The 23,459-nt window shown below is 36.4% G+C and overlaps 1 protein-coding gene and 1 long non-coding RNA gene across 2 annotated transcripts in view; one reads left to right on the top strand and one right to left on the bottom strand.

Annotated features, from left to right (window-relative positions):
• RGS5 (regulator of G protein signaling 5) overlaps positions 1-4,019 on the bottom strand; it is a 59,383-nt gene extending 55,364 nt beyond the window's left edge. Inside the window, exon 1 of the mRNA XM_050784904.1 lies at positions 3,643-4,019. Coding sequence (XP_050640861.1) covers positions 3,643-3,686 — 44 coding nt within the window. The 5' untranslated portion in view covers positions 3,687-4,019. The remainder of the gene's footprint in view (positions 1-3,642) is intronic.
• LOC126951027 (uncharacterized) overlaps positions 1-14,035 on the top strand; it is a 51,858-nt gene extending 37,823 nt beyond the window's left edge. Inside the window, exons 3-4 of the long non-coding RNA XR_007724341.1 lie at positions 7,547-7,689; positions 11,816-14,035. This is a non-coding gene — a long non-coding RNA (uncharacterized LOC126951027). The remainder of the gene's footprint in view (positions 1-7,546; positions 7,690-11,815) is intronic.
• The last annotated feature ends 9,424 nt before the right edge of the window (positions 14,036-23,459 follow it).

Below are 23,459 nucleotides of genomic sequence, written 5' to 3'. Positions count from 1 at the left end.
TACTTTAAAATGTAAACTTGTTTAGAGAAATTCAACAGACTCTGAAAATAAAATAAAATTTCAAAAGAAGCCTAAAATTCAAACTTGAAAATCATGGGCAAAAATAAGATCTTCAATTGATGCAACTCTTTTCTTTTTCATTGACAGTATAAGATTCTCACCCATGTAGTACAGGTTTCAATATGCCGAGGGCAGAAAATGTGTGCTTATGGTTATTCATTGCCCAAATGTTTGGATTATTTGCCTCTTCAAACATATAAAAGTATGTGAGGCCTACTTAAAATTTCAATAAGCAATAGTCTTAAAATCTAAATAAATAAAGAATAGTTTATTCAAATATATCAAAGTTGACTTTGGCTGAAAGTTTCCCTAAACATGCAGAAAGGAATATTTTTTAGGATTAGATTTCTCCTTACATGTCATGAAAAAGTGAGTCTTTGTTAATTGTTGAAATGTTCTTACCTTATGTGGCAGATTTTGGATATCCTCACCCATTATATATATTCCACCTTTTAATCTTATGGAAAAAAACTTCTCTTTTTGTTGTTAAAAAAAAGTTTATTTTGTATTCTTTGCTGATAAAGAGTTGCTGTCAAAAACAATTCCCTTTACAGGAAGCAAATTATTCTCATAATTGCTTTCTTACAAATCAGCATTAGAATCACTGAGCAGGTTGCTTCTGCCATGGCCCAGTGGTTTCAGCACAGGGCTGGGTCCTTGATTATTTTTCATTATTTGATTCTTCATTCCTCCCAAACTTTATTTTTATTTTACATTAATTAATTAATTGATTTTTAGAGATAGGCTCTTGCTGTGTTACCCAGCTTGGGGTACAGTGGTGCAGTATGACTCACTGCAGCCTCAAACTTCTGTCCTCAAGGGATCCTCCTGCCTTAGCCTCCCAAAGTGTGAGGATTATAGGCATGAGCCACCATACCCCACCTGGTCTCAAACTTTTATAGAAACATAGGAAAATTTTCCTTTAATCACATCTCTTAGTAGTCATTGAGACTAAGCGTACCTCACTTCGTTTACATTATGTTAGAACTGGAAAACATATTAGAGAACAATGAATCCAACTTTTCCCTATTAAATTAGCAAATTGAGTCCTGGGAAAGTGAAATAACTTGCTCAGGGACACAAATTCAGATAACGACAAAACTGAGTCTGCACCTTACTCCTTAACTAGTACTGTTTCCACTATGATAAATAATGATATGCTATTCAGATTTTTGTAAACTGAATTTCGTTTCTAATGCCATATAGAAGTTACAACTGAACTCTTCAGCAGAGCTTTTCATTTAAAACAGATTTTTCATAATGCGTGTTTTTTGCCCTAATTTATTTTTTATGAATTTTAAAATATTTTTGCCTAAGCATTGAAGCATATCCATGTTCCTTTTGTGGCTTGGAGAGAAGAAATGCAAAGGCAGGAGCCTGTGTGGGGGAGGAAGGTGGGAGTCAGAGAATAGAGCCATGGAAGGCAGATTTGGAAGCATTTATTCAAGTATCATCTTCCCCTTAGAATAGACAGTGTTAAACCCTTTCCATGGGTACATGCTAACAGCTTCACAGCTCCACAATTCCACTTCTCCAAAACATTCTTCTCAGGCAGCATTGTAATTAGAAATTACAATGACCCTGTCTACATTCAGAACAGATTATGAAATAACATGTAACAGCGCACAATAATTGCAGTATTCTACCACATTCCAATAAATAAAAGACTCAGTGAATCTATGAGGAAAAAAGCTCACTCCTTTACCACTCACCACTCTTTAATATTCTACATGAACATTAGTTATATCCTGGTGCATAAGAATTTACTGTGCATTAAAAGATAAAGTGATCCAATATTAATATTGCTAGTGAATCAGATATAACATAGTAATAGGAATCATTGAAAGAAATGTACCATCCATATATCTCAGTGAATATTATGTATATTTATGAGAACACATAAAGCAAAATAATGAACATGGCAAATTTCAACAGAAATGTTATTGATTTCTTACCAAATGCCAAGCAATGTGTCATAGAATCACAAAATGCTTGGCAAACTGATGTTACAATCATTCTAAAGTCAATTGTTTGCCAATTAATAAGGTAAGATTTATTCACTACATAAGAGTACACAATTTCAAACAATAAGTAGGCACAGAAGGCACAGAAAATGCTCCCTATTTCTTAGGCTTTCTATATAGTAAGTAAGAGGAAAGAACAGGCTAATAGCAATAAATAGTATCCACCCTTAAAACCTATCCTCTTCCCCGGGATTGGTACAATGGACAATATTGATCCCCTAGTTACAATCTAACTACTACAACTTAACAGCTACAAGTTTCTTTTATGTAAATTTAAAAACAATAATAACATTCTATGCTTTTATTTAATTATCAATATGTAAGTATGCACAAGGTCATTAGGTAAACTATATTTCTTACTATCAATCATAATTTAAATAAAGTTTTAAAGTCATTAATTCAAAGAGTAAGTCTCCCTGGAGGTTTCATATTCAGTTACTAGATAGTATTGTTGGGAGAAAAAATTATATGCTACAATGTTATGTCCTTAAAAATTATTTTTAGGTTATTTCTAGAGTGGAAGTCATCAAAAAGAAGACCTGAACTTGTACGAGACAGAAGTCATAGATGGCCCAGTAAACAATAAAATCTTCTGAGACAAACATTGCTAATGGCTTTAGGGATGAACATCTGTGCAAGGATCTTCTTTATTTACTTTAAATAACAAGGGATCAAACCCAATTTAACCAAATACATTCTTAATAAAAAGAGAAGCATCCCTACTTGGTTAAGTTTTCTAATAAGTAAGATATTTGTTCTTCTATTTGCTTAGCCTAGATTTCTAGGATTCTCCAGAATATTGTCCAGCCTAGGGGGAAACCAGGGTGCCTCAAAGATTTTGATGCATTTATCTGAAAAAGAATGCTAGCTAATAAATAACCCCTGTGTCCCAAGGGCTTTTTCTCTGTCTAGCCATCTAGCTACTTCTATCTAATGAGGTCAGAGAACAAAGAACAATGGGAAATTTCCTCTTCCTCACTGCAAACTTGCCTCCCTCTCCCAGTCCCTGTACATTAATAAAAACTAACATTTATACAGTCCTACTAGGTGCCAGACATGGTTCTGAGTGCTTCATATACAATTAATTCATTCAACCCTCATAACCAGCCTGTGAGGTAGAGAACGCTTAGTATCTCCATTTTACAGATAAGGAAACTGAGCTATATCAAGGTTAAATAAATTGCCCCAAGCCACACAAATAGTAAGTAGTAGAGCCAGGATTCTAATCTAGACAGTTTGATGTTGGAATCTATATCCTTAACCATACAGTTTTTACTCTAAATAAGCACTTATAGAATAGGCGTCTCCTTGAAGGAAATGATGTTCTGGATATTAAATGATGTATGAAATACTCTACATTGTATTAATCTCCTAGCTTGGATCTTCCAAAGTCTCTATATTGTTTACAGAGAAGAGATAATACCCAGTCTACAGTCAAGCACCTGTTTCACCTCAGCTCAGCCACAAACTACAATACCTCTATTACCTCTGGACAGCCTCCCTTGAGTAAAGATTCTCCAAATCTGCATCTCTTAAACCAAAATAACTTGGTTCTCACCTTTCCAGGCATGAGTGGGGCAAAGCTGCAAGTCCTTTGCACATTTTGGCAGGTGGCTTAGCTCCTCCGCTTTAAGTACAACTTCTTAACAGCAGAGCCAGTCTTTGAAAACTTCAAAACTGTCCGGGACGCCTTTCCTTCTGAGGTATATATAGAAGCTCTTTCCCAGCCCTCTGTTGCTCTTCCAGCCAATCCAGAGCCTTAGAGGAAACTGCAGGCTGGAGAGCAGCAGCAGTGGGGCCTGAGGTGGAGGAGGGAATCCTTTCTCTGCTGCAGGCACTGCTGTGGCATAAGGCTTTCATCTGCTCGTATCACAACACACTCTTGCTGACCGGCCAGGGCGGGGTTAGGCCCTAAACTGTGCACAGGTCATTGGTCGTTTGAACTCCTAATCTCAGGCCAATCACAGGGAAGATGTGAGCTTCCTGTGAAGCAAAGTGCCTTGGACCACTTCAGATAGGTCAAAGTCATAGATTCTGAGGACTGTAAGGGCTCCTGGAGATCGTTTAGCCCAACTTGTTTCACAGTGAAGGAAATTGAAATCTAGGGAATTCAAGGAATGTGTACGTGAGTACTTACCATGTGCCAGGCACTCAGCTGGATCCTAGGAATTCAGAGAAGAAAGAGAAAGCTCCCTGCCCTCAAGACCCCAAAACACATTATAAGTGAGTGATGGAGGCCAGGCTGGGATGTTGTGAGCCTTCAGGGAGCACCAGGCAAGGTTTTCTGGAGCTGAGAGACAAGATCACTGTTTATATAAATCAAAACAAATATGAATAATTACTATACATTCTTTATGAATCCATATGTCTGTGAAGTTACTAGAAAAGTGACCTGAGAGACCAAACACCAAAATCTTAATAGGGATTGAGTATAATGATATTATCCCTGAACTCTGTTAATTCTGTCAGTGGTCTTCTGATTATTCTTTGCTTGGATGACTAATGCTTTGTAATTCTTTGGACCTCCCCACCCTAGCCATCCTTGCCTAGGCTTGTCTTCCCTTCCCCTTCAAACTTTTCCAACCTCCTATCACTCAAGGAATATTTACTTGAATATTTACCAATATTTACCTGAATTGTGTCTCATCCTGTCGGGGCCCAAGGTGCTCATAAGTTAATCTGTAAATGTAAATATCTGAGGTAGGCATGAGTCCAAGCTAAAAACAAGTGGCACTGCATAATCCATAAGAACAGCTCTGAATTTGCAATTAAAGATTATTCTCATAATTTTCTCTGTTATCTGAAATTAGTTGTTTTAAATGACTCCCTCTTTACCCTTTTTGCAATGGTTGATCAACGGCTGTTACTGGCTTGTAAAGTCAATGCAGTGTATTATGACCTGATGCTTTTAATGAAACAAATCGAATAGACAAATATCCAAGTGCATTGGATGTAGAAGGTTAGTATTGTTTTCTGAAATTTTGACTTTATCAAGACGTATTTGTGCACAGGGTCATCAGGTAAACTATATTTCTTACTATGGATCATAATCAAAAAAGTTTGAAAGTTGTAACTCTAAACCACACACACACACACACAAACACACACACACACACACACACACACACATATGTTTTTGAGACACAGTCTAGCTCTGTTACCCAGACCAGAGACTGGAGTGCAGTGGCATGATCATAGCTCACTGCATCATCAAACACTTGGGCACAAGCGATCCTCCCACCTTAGCCTCCTAAGTAGCTGGGACTAAAGGCTCATGCTACCATACCTAGTTAGTTTTAAAACTTTTTGTATAGACAGGGTCTAGCTTTGTTGTCCAGGCTGGTCTTGAGCTTTTTGTTTCGAGCAATGCTCCTGCCTCCGCCTTCCAAACACTAAGCACAATGTCAGGCACATAGACATCTGTAAATACTGAATGAGTTAAACAAACTGTCCAAGTTCTGCCATCTACCGACTGAGTAAACATCGGCAAATCAATTATTTAACATTTTTGAGAGATAGGGACACTGTTGTTGACCATTAAATCTAATAATGGGAATATAAAACCAGTAGAAGAGACTCCTTGGGACAAGAGTCTAAATCACTATTTGATACCAAGGGACCTTGCGGAGATAACAATATGGAAAAGAAAAACCCCAAGTTTAATGTAGAGCAATGGAGGGTGATGTCTTGGCGAGGGCTAAAAATCAAAGCGTGTTTCTGATTGTCGCAAAGGAGATCACGTGATGGACTATTCAAGCATAAAAGTTATCTCGATTTACTAAAACATGGAGTAGAACCCAAAATGTAAAATTCTATAGAAATAATATTAAATCCAACACTTACTTGTTTTTAAAACTTTGTAAGGATGGGATAGCCAGAGAGTATGTAAAAGCGTGTGCTCTAGAAGCAGAAAGTAAAATAGTGATTGCTAGAGGTTAGAAATGGGGCAAATGGAGGAGTTGCTATTCGATCAAGTTTCAATAGGTATAAAGTTTCAGTTATGCAAAATGAAAAATTTCTAGGAATCTGCTGTACAACAGTGTGCCCATAGTTAGCAAAAATGTACTGTACACTTAAAAATCTGTGAAGAGAATAGTTTGTATTGTTTTTTTAACCACAGTAAAAAAAAAAAAAAAAAGAGTATTCTATGTAAAATAAATTTGAAGTCTTTGAAAAAATAAATTGAACTATTTTGAAATCTCCTTTCCCTCCTGAGAATCCTTCAGAAATGACAGTAAATACATGAAAAAGGTATAAATCTGTAATAGCGAAGAAAAAGAAAAACAAGCCATCGTATTCTGAGTGATTTCAACCACTTCTTCATGGAATGTGAAAAGAGGTGATTAGGACTGGTACCTAATGAAACAGGGAAAGGAATTCAGGGGGTGCTTCAAAGAGATACCCATCTGCCCTGGAGGATGCCACAGGGGTTGGGGCTCCAAAGCGCTCGATATTACAGTTCTACAGAAGGCAGGAGTTAGCTGTACAAGTGGAAGCGGTGAGAGACACTGAACATTTTCATCAGATGAAAGAATCTCCTGCCCATACAACTGCTCTGATTCAGCTCTAATTCATTTCCTTAAATCGTGTGTAAGTGTCTTTATTTTAACTATTATTAGCAATATATTTATTGAGATGCATTTTATCACTTCCAATTTGGGGACCTCTGGGACTACGTCATCCATCGTGAACAAGCGTCTCCTCACTAATCTCCCTACTCTCAGTAAGAGTGTCGCCCTAAAGCCAGCTGGGAGCACATGGAGTAAACAGAGGCAAGGTCTTCACCTTCATGTTGCTTGATTTCTCTTTCTTTCTGATAAATGTTTTAAACCGCACGCAAGCTCAATTTATAATTCTACCACTCAGAAATATATACTGTCAATAGGTTGTGATATTGCTTCCATGCCTTTTTTTATTTAAAGAAATAAAGAGGCAATGGATAAAACTAAAGTCCCTGGACTTTATATTAAATATAGTCCTACTGAACCTGCTGGCACCTTGATCTTGAACTTCCCAGCTTCCAGAACTGTGAGAAATAAATGTCCACTGTTTATAAAGTATCCAGTCTCAGGTATTTTGTTATAACAGCACAAACTAAGACAATATGGGTTCATTAAAAGTATATAGTTTATTTTGCCTTTTTATTTTTTTAATGAAAAAAAGAGGACTCTCATGTCCATTATTTTCCCCCTTTCATCACACTCAGGACCTGTTAAGATTTTCGTGTATGGTCTTCCAGATCATTTTTTAATGTCCTCATATACATATGTACTATGATCTGAATGCTTCCCCCAAAACTCATGTGTTGAAACTTAATAATCATCAATGTGATAATATTCAGAGGTGGGGCCTTTAGGAGGTGATTAAGCCATGAGGTCAGAGCTCTCATGGATGAGATTAGAGCCTTTATAAAAGGGCTTGAGGGAGGGGGTTCATTTTCTTCTGATTTTCTGCCATGTTAGGAGACAGCAACAAGGCACCATCTTGGAGAAGCAGAGAGCAGCTCTCATCAGACACTGAACCTGCTGGCATCTTGATCTTGAACTTCCCAGCTTGCAAAACGGCAATAAATAAATTTCTTTATTTATAAAACACCCAGTCTCAGGTATTTTGTTATAGCCGCACAAACTAAGACAATATGGATTCATAAAAAGTATATAGTAATTATTGGTATGTATTTTGATTTATATAAATATAATCTGCATCTTTTATTATTTAAAATTATGAATTTTTGTTTTTGTTTTTAGATTATAATGACAATTACATTATTGAATAATTTCTATGTATTAATCACCTTTTAAAACACTTCGTATATTTCCACAATCACAACAAAAGCACGAGGTAAGTGGTATAATTTTTGCTATTTCAAAGAGAAAACACCTGATCATATAAATGGATGAAATTGTTTAGGATTAAAAACCATCAGTATTAACATGGGAAGTATAAAGTCTATACCTCTAGTTTATGCTTTTTAATTGCTGGAAAGAATTCTGTCATATGAATCTAAGAATCATTAGAATCAAAGAATCTAAATATAATTGCATTTCTTTATAGACCCATTGTTAAATAGGTCATTTCTAATTGCTTCTGGCAAAACTACTTAAATTAATATTCCTATATATGTCTCCTGGTGCATTTATCTATAATGTAGTTCATAAAATGAAACTGCTGAGAGGTGTAACATGCAAAATTATCACGCAATCAGACCAATTTAGACTCCTAACAGAAATGTATGAGAGCCTCATTTTCCCCAATATACAACATTTGCCAGGCTTTAATTTCTTCCAGTGACAAGCAAAAAATACCAAGTATTTTTCATTTGTACATTTCTAACTACTAGGGAATTTGAGCTTCCATTCACATACATATTGGCCATTTTAATTTTTCTTCCATTAGTTGTATATTCCCATGCTTTAAACAATTTAATTATCTGACTTTTTAATATTGGTGTGCAAGAATTCTGTATAAAAATAATGAAACTAAATATGGAAGAAAGGAGAAAAGAAAAGTAGAAATAGATCATTGATTGTTGTAGAAGCTGTTAAAGAATACCAATAAAATTGGATAAACCAGATGACAGGCTAAATAAGAAAACAGGAGATGAAAGGCACTAAGAAAAGTATATATACAAAGGTAACCGTTAGAACAGAAATATAAATCCTCCTAAATATCAAAAAATAAAAAAAGAAAGATTAAAAGACAAAGAATAAATAGTTCATAGAGAATGAAATATAGAAAATATCATAAAAGACACACAATTATACAATATTGTGTGATAGAATTTTAGAGGAAACATTTATCAGTAAATGTAAATGTTCATAAATTTTCCATTAAAAGAAAAGTTTTAGTTAGGCTTACAAATAAAACCCAGCCTGGGTAACAAAGTGAGACCCCATCTCTACAAAAGTAATTTTTAAGAAAGGTAGCCAGGCATGGTGGTGGATGCCTGTAGTGCCAGCTACTCAGTAGGCTGAGGCAGGAGGATTACTTGAGCCCAGGAGTTCAAGGCTGCAGTGAGCCATGATAGTGTACACTCCAACCTTGGGTAACAGAGCAAGACTCCATCTCCATTTAAAGAAAAAAAGTAAGAAGTAAGACCTAACTCTGTTCTGCATACAAAGGACATACCTAAAACAAAGTTATTTAGAAAGATTAAACATAAAGAAATGGACAAGGGTATAACTGACATAAACAACAAGAAAGCAAGAGAAGTAAACCTGACAGAAGATAAATCCAAGCCAAAATGTACTGAACATAACAAAGGCAAATACTTTTTAAGGCTTAAAAGCCACAACTTAAAATGGAAATATTAAATATAAATATTTTTGCACAAAATAACACAGCGACTACCTTTCTGGTACATAGAAACACACTAATAATCAGAGACTGGCCTGCCTTATTCTTAGTACAAGAAAGAGAACAAAAAATAAGTATTATGGTCAAACACACACACACACACACACACACACACACGTAGTTCTTATGGATATATATCAAACTCCACACCCTGCTAATAGAGAATCTAACTTCTTCTCAAATACCTGTGAAATATTAACAGAAAATTAGAGTATAATAATTCAAAAAGAAAATTAGTAAGTCCAATTAAGTAGAAATATTACAAACAATGTTCTGTGATTGCAATGAAATAAAATTAGCTGTGATTAACAAAACTTAAAAGCCCCTTCCTCCTGGAAATTCAAAAACTTTCTATTAAATAACTGAGTGAAAAGAAGAAATACAAATTGAAATTACAGAATATCTTTATCTTACGCTAAATTTCCATGTGTACTTAAGTCTATTCCTGGACTATTCTTTTCCACCAGTATATTTGTCCTTTCATATACCAGTAGAATACTGTTTTAATTATGCAAGATTGGTAGTGTGTTTACTGTCTAGGCATTCATGTATGTTCATTCTTTTCAAGTTGAACCTTAGTATCAAGTCATTTTACTCCCTAAAAAACGCTTGTTGAAATTTTTATTAGGACTGTGTTAAATTTATAAATGAATTTAGGGAGAGCTGACATCTTTATAACATTGAGTGAGCCTATCCAAAGACAGGAATATCTTACCATTTGTTTGAGTCTACTTGTGTATCTGCCAAGAGTGTTTTATAATTTTCCTTTTGTTGGTTTTATATGTTTCTTGCTAAGTTTATCCCTAAGTATTTAATCTTCTTTGCTTCTATTATAATTGGAATTTTCTCTACCATTATGTCATCTAATTAATTTCTTATTAATTGTGTGTATTAATCGTGTGTGTGTGTATATATATAGATATATCTATCTAACAATATATATGTATTTTGAGACAGAGTCTCACTCTGTTGCCCAGACTGAAGTGCAGTGGCATGATCTTGGCTCACTGCAACCTTCGCCTCCCAGGTTCAAGCAATTCTTCTGCTTCAGCCTCCCAAGTGGCTGGGACTACAGGCACATGGCACCATGCTTGGCTAACTTTTGTGTTTTTAGTAGAGACGGAGTTTCACCATATTGGCCAGGCTGGTCTCAAACTCCTGACCTCATGATCTGCCTGCCTCAGCCTCCCAAAGTGCTGGGATTACAGGTGTGAGCCACTGTGCCTAGCCTATTAATTGTATATTATGATACCTCACTGAATTATATTATTGTTCAGGGTAGTTTTATTGTCAATTCTCTATGGTATTTGAGGCCTGCTGTCATGCCTTCTGCAAAAAGGGATGGTTTTCTTTTTCTTTACCGAATTGTATGACTCTAATTGATTTTCTTTGATTATGTTATCTAATATCTATAGTACAGTATTGAGAAGGGCATGTTTTTGCCTTATTCCTGATATTAGTGAACATTTTCTAGTGTTTCCTTGTTAAGTATGATATTTATTTTAAAATTACAACTGTAATTTTCTTTTTCTTTTCTTTCTTTTGTTTTGGTATGTCTTTATTTTATTTATTTATTTAGAGACATGGTCTGGCTCTATCAGCCAGGCTGTAGTGCAGTGGTGCAATCTCAGTTCACTACAACCTTTACCTGTCAGGCTCAAGTCATCCTCCCACCTCAACTTCCCAAGTTGCTGGGACTACAGGTATGCATCGCCATGCCCAACTAATTTTCTTTATTTTGTTGTTGTTGTATTTTTTGGGGTACCGATAGGGTTTCACCATGTTGCCCATGCTGGTCTCGAGCTCCTGGGCTCAGGCAATCCACGTGCCTCGTCCTGTCAAAGTGCTGGGCTTACAGGCATGAGCCACCCACCACACCAGGCTGTATGTCTTCATTCTTAGTAAAGAATTATCAATTATTTCTGAATTAAACATTTTAATGACTATACATTTTATTTCTAAGATTTCTATTTGGCTCTTTTGAATAACTGTTCTTGTTCTAGTTTTATGAATATAATGGCCTGGCTTAGTTGCCTTGAATTTTTAAAAAACACTTTTAAAGGATTCCAGTGACTTTTTAGGAGGCAGTATAATATAGTGGTTAAGAGTACGGACTGAAGAAAGAGAAAAAGTGTCCAATTCAAACTATAGTTCTATCACTTTCTAGCTGTGACACTGGGCAAATTACTTAACATTTGAGCACCTCAGTATTTTCTATAAAGTGAAATTAAAGGAGACAATGCCTAAAAGCGTTTATAACAGTGCCTTACACACAATGAGCACTCAATGAAGATTTGCTATTGAAATTACCATCGTGCTATTTAAAATTTTTTCCATGACACTGAATTTACTCATGGCTGTTAATTTCTGTCTAGGGTTTTATCTTTTGTGGAACTACCTCCTGTAAGAGTTTTCTCCCAAGATAGACTACATGAAGGTCAGGTCTCTACACTGGCTATGCCTGACTCTACTGTGTACACTGGCTTTTTAAACCTGGTCGTATGTTGGTGTCTTGGTTGGAATCTGGAGAATGGAGTAGGGGAATGAATAGCTTAAATCTGGATTATGCATATGGAAGACCCAAGCTAGGAGCATTTAGGAATCCTAAATTAAGCCAGGAGTAAACAGGGGTGAGATGGGTACGGTTTGATTCAGGTTTATCTAAGCTAGTTGACTGAAAAAGTATCTTGAAGATTATGATGTCGGAGAAGTTGTGGGTGCAGAACTCCATTTGTAAGAAATTTGCTAGTGAATGGGAGTTGAGGTAGTTAAAGCAATGAGCAAAGATTTCTTTTTTCAGGAGGTTAAGGGTGATTGGAAGGAGAGAAATGATGTTAACTAAAGGAGCCATAAGGTTAATTATTTTTAATAGGAGAATGAGATGTGAGCAGAGTGAATGGAGTGGGAAGGCTGAGGTTTGGAAATGTGTAGGTCCATTCTGAGACAAAGTGAAAAGAAAATTAATAAAATGATTATTCTAAGAAAACTTATTAAGGGAACAAAAGGTGAGGGGGCTGGGGTTTTTTTTGGTAACTCCTTAGTTGAGGAGGTGGTGAAGGTATAGAAGCTTTAGAAGGATTCTCACTGGCTGTCTTTGCTTGGTTCATGAAAGAATTGTGACTGGAAAACTCATATTTTGTTACATTATTAAATGTTTTGATAGAATTTTCTCTGGGGGGTGGCCTCACTGTATCTAAACCCCACTCAACTATAGAATAAGATAATTCTAATGGAAATTCCAGGAATCTCTCACCACATACGATATATGAGAAGTAGGATGGAGTTGGGTTCAGGCTCCATGCTTTTTGCCTCTGGATAATATTTATAAACAAGGAGTCCTACTCTGTCTCTAAAAAGAACAGTCAACATAGTTTTATGAGAGCTGCTTTTCTGGTATAATTACTCTAATGTTGTATTTATCCTCAAGGTCAGTAGTGGCCATTAAAAAAGCTGTCCCTTTCCCTGGAGAACAGCATCCTCCCCCGACAAATAATTTCTGTTGGAAGAACATTCTGTAAGTCCATGTTCTCACTACAAATATTATCCAGTGTAGCACTGAAGGACGTTTTAAAAACAAAGTCCTTTTGGATCTCTCTGAGCCAAAATGTCTTAGACTTAATTCCTTTTCCACAAAATAAGAAACATCTTTTGGATTGAGGATTAGTCTTGCAATTCCTAATCTCCTTCTTCACAGATGTTTTTATTTAGTTTTGGTCCCCGTGTCTGAATGAGGGATTTGAATAGATGGCCTCTAAGTTCCCTTCCATTTCTAACATGCTGACTCTTTGAGTCTGGGTGATTACAGCTATTGTGTCTTATTTCCTTGGTATACACTAAGCTTCTTGAGGATAAATAGGGAACATGTTTTATTTGTCTTTGGGTCCCCCAAAACATGTAGGCTGGAGAGCCTGTATAAGTAAATCTCTGTTACTGAAAAAAAATGTAAGTTAATTAAATAAATAGGAATACCCACAAATATCATAGCATAGCCTAGAAATATTTTCTTAATGAGAAGTAGAAAAGAAAGGCTCTTCCAGGTGGACAAAACACCTAAGTACATGGTTTGATTCTCAAAGCACCAAGGCAGAGGCACTGGCTCATCAGATAACCAAACTCTTCTGGCCGTGTGCTTTTGTGCAGAACCCAACCTCCATAACTGTGCTGGGCATGCCTGCCACTGACACACAGCATCTTAGCTCCAGTGAAGCCTGAGGAGCAGGCTTCCTCATAGCTCCCTCATGGTTCTGCATGTAAGTCAAGGGGACAGCTGTCCTGGGAGCCACTACACCACTAACCTAAGTATCTAGACCACAGCCACAAAATGATATACAACCTCCTCCAATATACTGTTAGGGATCAACACCACCCTATATTATGTCTCTGTTTACCTCAGACACCGGCAGAAGCCTCACCATTCCTCATCTATTAATCTCACAGTATTTTGTTCCAATTCCTTTTTCTCTTATATCCATATCACTGGTCCTCCTATATCTGTGTCTTTATGAATTAGCTTACTCTCCCTATCTTTTTCTTCTTCTCTTTTCATTTCTACCACTTCCTGGACTTCAATGAAATTGAACTGTACCTCAAATAAGAAAAAATAAATATAGTTTTCTTTACTTGTATCCTGTGGATCTCAGGATCAAAAAGTAATTTAGTCTTCCCTTTTGCTATACATGGTTATTTTCAGATTAACAAGCCTCCTTGGTTTCACAAAATTAATTTATCCATTAAAACTCACGTCCTGGATATAACACATGGCAGATACTATTAGTTGCTACGCATTCCTTGCTTTTCTCCAAAAGAAAGAAAACTGATTTTGAATGGAGCAAAAATATGCCCAGGTTTAAAGGAAAAATTAAAATTTAAATTGAAGCTAAGATTAGCTATGTCACATGGTTTTAGTTAATGTGGTGAAAACAAAATACTGGACAGAATTCGCAAGAACTCACTTGAAATGGGGGAAGAGTCAGCTGGCTCTCTCATTTTGTACCCCTCCTCTCTGTTCTTGCTGAGTGTAATGCTAACTTGATGATGGATCTTGATAACCATGAGGCAGCAGGTGTGGAGGCAAAAACCACAAGCTAAAGATGGTTTAAAGGAAGGATAAAAGGAGGCTATTGCCATAATGTGGCTACTGTTATCAGCCTGGAGAGCTTACATCCAGGCTTCTGGTTATGCAATGAAAACAAAACTCTTTCTTTATTTAATCCATGTTTGAAGCTAAATAAAACAAAACTGTCTTCTCTCTCCTGGCTTTTCCTCCTATGCTCCAAGAACTTCAACTGCAAGATCACAATCTTCCATTCATTGTGTCATCTGTATTCAGGGGAAAGCCCCCCTGAATCTCCCTTCAGTTGACATTTCCACCAGGGATTTAAAAACACTCATTTATAATTAGCTTTGCGTCAGTCACTCCACCAATGATTCACTCAGAATTTCATCATTACCAGAAACTTCTCCACCTGCAAGATCTCAAATCCAAACCTTCCGTTTTCTGACACCATCTCCTATTGTTTGAGATTAACTGATCAAGCAATCCCATTAAAATAATCTTTTGACCTCATCAGATAATCAATTGATTGAACTCTACTTTCTCATCAGTCTTCAAATCGCTCTTCTATTTATTTTCCTACTTTAGTCCCATGGTTGGGCTCCATGGGACTAAAGTATGATTACTCTTGCAAACACTCTCTTGACTCCCGATTTCTCCAATGTATTCTTATAGCAAAACCTAATTCTAATTTCACCAAGCAACTAAAAGTTCTTGAAGAGAATCATATAGGTTCTCACACAGGAGAGACAGATTTCATGTTAAATCTGTGATCAGTAACTTCAAATGGGTACTTGGCCCTCCCCAGAAATTCTACTAGTTTGCTCTACTAAGTTCAGTTTCCCACTTGCTGAAATGACTATCTCATACCTTCTCCTCAAGGCCTTGCACCGCATCCATACTTCACTTCAGGGTGAATCCTTCAGAAACAAACACCTTCACATTTCTATTACTGCATACATGTACCCTTGCTCCCAGATACAGGGCTTTGCTCCTTTCTATATAATCTCCCTCTATCTTCATCATCAGTTTTTCCCTTCCTTTTGGCTCATTCTCCATGATCACATAACCATGCTCCAGTCTCTCTTCAAGAACCTACCCTTAATCTCACCCCTACCACCAACCACAGCTCCCTATATCTCTCTCCTCCCCATTATGGCCAAAGGTCTTTTAAGAATTTTTCCATATCTAATCTCCATGCCTTCGCCTTCTATTTACTATTCATATTTCTTTTTCTTTAATTTTTGTGTTATTGTTGCTATTTGCTTTTTGGAATTGAGCTTTAAAAAGTGTTTGCTTTAGTGCAGTTGGTAATATAGCAAACATTCATGTACTCATGACCTAGAATCAAAAATTGCCAAATTTTGTCTGTTTTTTTTTCCCAGATTCTTCATTACTTTGTGGTTTTAAACAAAGAAATCATTACAGGTGAAGTTGAAATCTCCTTTGTTCTCTACCCTAGACACACTTTCTTCCATTATCAAGAAAACCATTATGATGCATTTAGTTTGCTTTCAAATAACCTTTTATAATTTACTACAAACACACACACATATATCCACAAACAATCTAAAGTTAGTTTTGCATATTTATTTTAAAATATACATAAAATGGAATGATTCTGAAGCTTTCTTTTTGCCTTAACCTTAGATTCTTGAGATCTACCCATGTTGGTTCATATTGATCTAAGTCATTCATTGTAAATGCTGTATGTATTTCATCTCATATGGTCAAAATCATTTATTTGAAAGACTGCATAGTATAATGGTTGAAAGCAAGTATTCTGGAGCCATGCTGCTTGGGTTTACTCCAAACCCATGTTGCTAACTAGCTATGTGACCTTAGGCAAGTCATCCAAACTCTCTGATGTCAGTCACTTCATCTATAAAATATAGTTAATAGATGTAGCTACATTTTGGGATTAAATGATTTAACTCATCTAAAGTACCTAGAATCTTTCTGTCTCATAGTAAACATGCAACACTAGTGTGTCAGTGGGAAAACAGATGGCACACTCGAATTAGGATAATTGGAAGAGGGTTTACTTATAAAGGAGCAAATTACAAAAGTGTAGTTAGAGAATAGGAGGAACACAAAGAATAGTACCTTTACCCATGACAGCAGCTGCGAGAGGGAGCTGTTAACATTTCTATGCCAGAATGAAAGCAAACATTAGAAAACAAATTAATCCTATAAATAAATTGAAATCTCTTCCCCAGTCTTCTTTCCCTCACTTTCCTAAGGGAATTATTAGGCATTTGGGTTATATCCAAACTACATTTAAAAGTTTTTAGGCCAGGCACAGTGGCTCACACCTGTAATCCCAGCACCGTGGAAGGTCGAGGTGGGAGGATCACTAGAGGCCAGAAGTTAGAGAACAGCCTGGTAAACATAGTGAGACCCCATGTCTATTCATTTAAGTAATAATAATTAATTAAAATAAAATACAAATTTTATACACACTCCTACATGCAGACACCTAAACCTTTTTAGAGAAAAAGGTTGCCAGAGCCAGGCAGAAGTCATGTAATGAAGGCCTCCCAAAGGCATGTTCAGTGGAGCACTGATTCTGTAGGATGTTAGTGGGTTTCTTGCCAAATAAGCTTATAAACAGTGTTTAAAAGAAAATTAAACATTTTTTTTTTCACCAGGACTTCTTAGAGCTTTACCTGTGCTAATGTGGGAGTCAGGAAGAAACCCATGAAGAGCGCTCCTTACCCATCACATCCCCTTGTTGAAGGTTGCCAAATGCACGGGAGGCAGGGAGGATTTGCTATCCTGAAGACTTGCAAAGTCAGGAGAGGGGGACATGAGGCACCATTTGAGCTTCAACTCTCTTGCAGCCTAGTGGGCCTAGTGAAACCTCTTGGCCTGGGAAATTTGAACCACGTGAAAAGTGACAGTGCAAAGACTCACAAAGCAGATGGGCTCCAGCCCTCACAGATTTCCCTCACTGTCTTGTGAAGGAAACAAATCAATAAGATCCATAAATAAACATTTTTTACTTTGTCTCCTTACAGATCAACTCTATGGTGTGTAATAACTAGGCAGATTTACTTCAGCTATAGATAGCACGGTGGAGAGTTATAACCTGTCAGCAAACTACTTTTAGGAGATTTTTTATAGGTCGTCATTTGCAATCACAAAAACTGTGCTGAATATAAGAACAGTTACTCTAATACTGAATTCACTGAAGATATTATCATGTAAGACTCAAATAAGTGTCAAGTATTTTGCAGATAACTTTGTAGGACCATTGTGAGCATGCTATGGGCTCCAGGGTTCTCAGCTTGTGATTGGCCCTGAGAAAGGGTAGATAAAGTTACTTTAAAGTCATTCTAGATGAAATTCAATTTGAAATAAATTTTGATTCACAGTGACCTTGCCAACTAAACTTCACAACCCCCAAGTATTCACGTTACAGTTGGCTTCATAAACTCCACTGGGTTTTTAATGTCCACTCAAAGTGTGGTCCTTAGCTAACTAATGCAGAAACAGAAAACCAAATACCACATGTTCTCACATGTAAGTGGAGGATAAATGATGAGAATGCATGAACACAAAGAGGGGAACAACAGACACAGGGGCCTACTTGAGGGACGGGGTAGAAGGAGAGGATTAAAAAAAATAACTATTGAATACTAGGCTTAGTACCTGGTTGGTGAAATTATTTGTACAACATACCTCAATGACACAAGTTTACCTATATCACAAACCTGCACATGTATCCCTGAATCTAAAATAACAGTTAAAAAAATAAAAAGACTCAACTGTTCAGTTCACCTCCCCTATGGAACAGAACCAAAACAATCATGCCTTTACTCTGAGTTTTTTGCATGAAGGAACACTGTTGAAGAATGGTCCCTGAAAGACATCAGCACGGGCACTTTTCCTCCCATCAAAGAGAAGGAATTTGGGCCCTAAAACAGAGCACTATTGGCATCCTTCCACAAAATGACTATGCACATTCTTTCCTATAAATTATAACATTAAACAAAACCATTATTTAAGACTAATATTTGTACATACATTGATATGCCAATGAACACTGTGCATCTGTAAGATGAGAATACCCTGTGAAATGTTTCCTGAGGATATTTTTCACTGAGGTTTTGTTACTTTGTTTTGTCAGACACTTCTTTCCTGGGCTAGTGTTCCTTAGACTTTATTTTGGGAAATAATGCTGAGAGAAGAGCAGAGAACCTGCAACCTTGATGACATTGTTGAGCTACTGATTAAAGTATCCTGAACCTGAATTCTACCATTGCATGAAACTTCTGATATGTGGTTTATTAAATCTTCTTATTGGTTAACACTGTTTGAATTGGGACTTATGTTATTTGGAACATAAACTAACAAAGAGAAAATTGGTACACAGATTAGGGTACTGTGAGTAACAGATTGTAAATTGCAGAAGTGATTGGATGCAAGAGGTAAGATATGGAGCCATGAGGAACCCTCTATTTATAATGTTGATTTGTGTTGACGATTTATCATGCCTGGAATAGAGACAAGCTTGGGCTAAAAGTGACCTGTCTACAAAAAAAAAATGTGGGAAATATGGTTTTGCCATACTTAGTCCACCTGCAGCCAAGTGAACTAAGCATCTGACAATTTGGAGCTATGCAGGTTTGAAAAGCTAAGCGTGACCCATGAGTTCTTCATCAGGACTCCACGTGTGTTGGGTGCTTTGAGAGCCTGTTGATAAAACTGAAAGCATATGTGAACTTGAATGAGAGAAAAGTGATATCTTTCTTTTCATTAACCTCTAACTGAAATTTAGCATTTCCTATAATTATAAATGTGGAACCAACAAACCCACAGATGGATATTTGTAATTTGTCACCAACAGAATTCACAGATGTTTTCATGTCACATTATGGCTGTCACAAATATCTTAAAATATCATTTACATTTAAAACTATTTTTTAAATTTTAGTAGATCCACGGCTACATATTAATTTTGCATATCTTAAATATTAATTTACATGAATTATAGACACCTATATTATATCATGTGTTTTTAATAGTTTCACAACTATATTTCAATTTATTTTTTTCTGTGCATTATGCATTTTATTTTATGCAAAATAAAATATGTAAAAATAAAAATAAAAAATATAGAAAATAGTAAAAAAAATTTATGTAAAAATATTATTCTGAGAAAGAGTCTATAGGCTTCACCTACATTCCCCAGGTGTTTGTGGCATAAAAAAGTTTAGGAATCTTTACCCAAGGTAAAATTAGTGAGAGAAACTATGGGAAAATAGGAGATTTAGGAATGGGATTATGGTAAAAGACAAACAGATTGCCTCAGGATATTCTCCAGCATTTCCTAAGAAGTGTTCTCTACCTGACAAAAGGACCAAATGTATCTATTGTGAAGATGTAATTGGGAAACAGCTGGGGATCAAGAAGCAGATTATGGTAGTGCTTCTACATCCAAACTATTGTCTATAATTGCGTGAGGACCAGAGGGATGGGCTGGAGTCAAAGCTTGTTGCTGGGAGACTGGAATTCTCAAACTCAATGACTCTTATCTGGAAAGAATTTATGGCTCTCAGTAAAGTAAATAGATCAGCAGCTCACTACATTTTTATTATATTTTATTTATTTGTCTTACTCTTTATTGAGGTGTAATATGCATACAGAAATGTATTACAAGTGTAGAGCTCTATGGATTTTCACAAATTTAACACACTCATACAACCAGCACCCAGATTAAGAAACAGCACTAAGAGCACCCCAGAAGCCCTGCCTGTTCTCCCTCTTTGTCCTATTCCTGTAGTATGTTGACGGTAAAAAACACAGTTTAGTTTTGCTGGTCTTGGTTATTTTCATATAAATGGTATTGTATAGTATGTACTCTTTTGTATCAGGCCTCTTCATGAAGCTTGGGAAACTAATCCATACTTTTGCATCTTGTAGTTTTTTCATTTTCATTGTTGTATAAGCAGAGATTTAAAAAAATGTGATCTGGGGACTCCTGAGATTCCTGCAGCCTTTTCCAGTGTGTTCACAAGATCTAAACCATTTTTATAAAATGGTACTATATAATATGTCTCTTCATTCTCATTCTCTCATGAGTGTACAGTGGAGTTGTCCAGAGGCTACATGATATGTAGATGGTGTTCATGCATTCCTGTTTTCAAAATTTTCTCAGTTTTAATTTCCAATATGATAAATGCCATAGATGCAACAAAATATAAAATATATAAACAAAAGTTCCTTGGGTTCTGCAAAAATTTTTTAAAAACATGTCCTGAGACCAAAAAGCTTGAAAATCATTACTGTAATTTTGTGACTATACCACAATTTATTCTTCATTACATTGTTGATAAGCATTGGGTTTTTCTAATTTTTGGCTATTATGAATTCTGCTTCTATGAATGTGTCTTTTGGTGAACATATGGACTCCTTTCTGTTGGCTATATATACCTAGGATTGGTATTGCTGGGACATGGAGTATATATTTAGTTTCTAGTAGATACCACCAGTTTTTCAGAATGTCTGTACCAATTTACACTCCCATCAGCAATCTATAAAACTTTCTCTTGTTCTACATTCTAATCAACACTAGATACTGTTTATACTTTTAGCTATTCTTTTGCTTGTTAAGTGGTATTATATCAGGGTTTTAATTTGCATTTCTCTGAAACAAGTGAATTGAGCACCTTTATATGTGCATATTAACCATTTAAATATTCTTTTGTAAATTGTTCTGTTATTCTATTTTTCTACTGGGTTGTGTACCTTTTTCTTACTGAGTTGTAGGAGTTCTTTTCCTTTTTAAATGTCTTTTTCTGCATCCATTAAAATAATCATATGTTTTTCTCTCAATATTGATATAACACTCATTCAATCCACAGACTCCATTCAAATTTCACTAAGTATCCAAACTTTCTATTTCAGAATCACGTGTGTGTTGCATTTAGTCATCATATTTTATGAATCTCCTTCAATCTGCAATAGCTCCTCTTTTCCTCTCTTTTACGTGTTTGACAGTTTCAAAAAGTCCAGCTCTTTAATTCTTTATGATGACTTTCAAACTTAGTCCATCCGATATTTCAACACCACCAATTCTATAACAAGCCACAAAATTGATGCTGTGCTCTTGTGGTAGTCTGAATGATGCCCTCCTCCCTCAAAGATGTCCATGTCCTAGTTCTAAGAACCTGTAAACATGTCACCTTATATGGTAAAAGGGATTTTGCAAAGGTGATTAAGTTAAGAATAAGAATCTTGAGACAGGGAAATTAACCTGGATTATCTCAGTGGGTCCAATGTCATCACAAGGTCTTTACAAGAGGAAGGCAGGAGGATCAGAATTAGTAGAAGGAGATCTGATGATGGAAGTAAAAGTTTGGAGTGGTGCAAGGAAGTGGTCATGGAAAGCAAGGAGCCTTTAGAAGCTGAAACAGTCCAGTAATCACTCTTCCCGATGTCTCTGAAAGGAACACGGCCCTGTTGTGACATTCACTTTAGACTTCTGAGAATAAATCTGTGCTTTTTCAGGCACTAAGTTTGTGGTAATTTGTTACAGCACTAGTAGGAAACTAATAGGTTCTTTTTAGTGAATTACATCAGGAGATGCTCTGTGTCAGCCCTTCCCACCATTTGTACATATGTATGCAAAATGATACCTTTTATGGCTATCAGCCAACTTCTTTCCTCAGTGTAATGCTGTAGGGAACAAGAAGACTATTAAGATCTCTGTAGAGACTGGGTACGGTGGCTCACACCTATAATCCCAACACTTTGAGAGGCCAAGGCGAGAGGATCACTTGATGTTAGGAGTTCAAGACCTGCTTGGCCAACGTGGTGAAACTCCACTCTACTACAATACAAAAATTAACTAGGAGTGGTGGTGTGTCCCTGTAGTCCTAGCTACTTGGGAGGCCAAGGTAGAAGAATGGCTTGAACCCAGGAGGCAGAGGCTGCAGTGAGCCAAGATCACACTAGCCTGGGCAACAGATCAAGACTATGTCTCATAAATAAATAAATAAATAAATAAATAAATAAATAAATAAAATCTCCGTAGAGTGTATTATGGCCGAAGGCAGTCAAACTGATATAGCCTTGAGGCAAGATTGTGAAGTTTTACTCTTAGTCATACCAGATAAAAAGAATTTGCTTCTGATGTTTGTTGCAAATTAGTGTAGAGAAAAAATATTTGCCAGCTCACTAGCTGCATGCCACTTATCAGGGAGTTGTGCTGATTTATTTTAGTAAAGTTACTATATCTAGAAGAGCAGCTGCAATTGGAGTTGCTTCCTGATCAAGTTTATAATCTACAGCCATTCTCTAAGATCCTTTTGCAAATGCCAATCATGTGACTTAAATTAGAATAACAGAGCTGTCAACATCTCTACATCTTTTAAGATTTTTATGATGAGGTTAACCTCTACAGTTCTCTCAGAAACCCAGTATTTTTATGATTTACTAACATAGTAGAAAATAGAGATTCCATAGGTTTTCACTTGGCCCTTCCTATAATAATGATCTTTACTCAAATGGTCAGATATCCAATGTGGGGTATCTGCCAGTTGCCAATACATCTTTTTTTTTCAGTTTTTTATTCAGGAACCAGAGAAATAATGATGGACTTACTTGGCCAAAATTCAATATATTACCTCAGGGGTCCCCAACCCCCAGGCCGCCTGATCAGTACCAGTTTGTGACCTGTTAGGAACCGGGCCACAGAGCAGAAGATGAGTGGCTGATGAGTGAGCATTATCACCAAAGCTCCACCTCCTGTCAGATCAACAGCAGTGTTAGATTCTCATAGGATCATGAACCCTATTGTGAACTGTGCATGCGAGGAATCTAGGTTGCACGCTCTTTATGATAATCTAATGCCTCATGATATGAGGAGGAACAGTTTCATCCCAAAACCACCAACCCCCCACCCCACTTACATGGAAAAATTGTCTTCCATGAAACCGGTCCCTAGTGCCAAAAAGATT

This window comes from Macaca thibetana, chromosome 1, assembly GCF_024542745.1.
Source record: "Macaca thibetana thibetana isolate TM-01 chromosome 1, ASM2454274v1, whole genome shotgun sequence".
Lineage (NCBI taxonomy): Eukaryota > Metazoa > Chordata > Mammalia > Primates > Cercopithecidae > Macaca > Macaca thibetana.
Note: the sequence above shows the minus strand (reverse complement) of the source record. Positions and strands in the feature narration are given on the sequence as shown.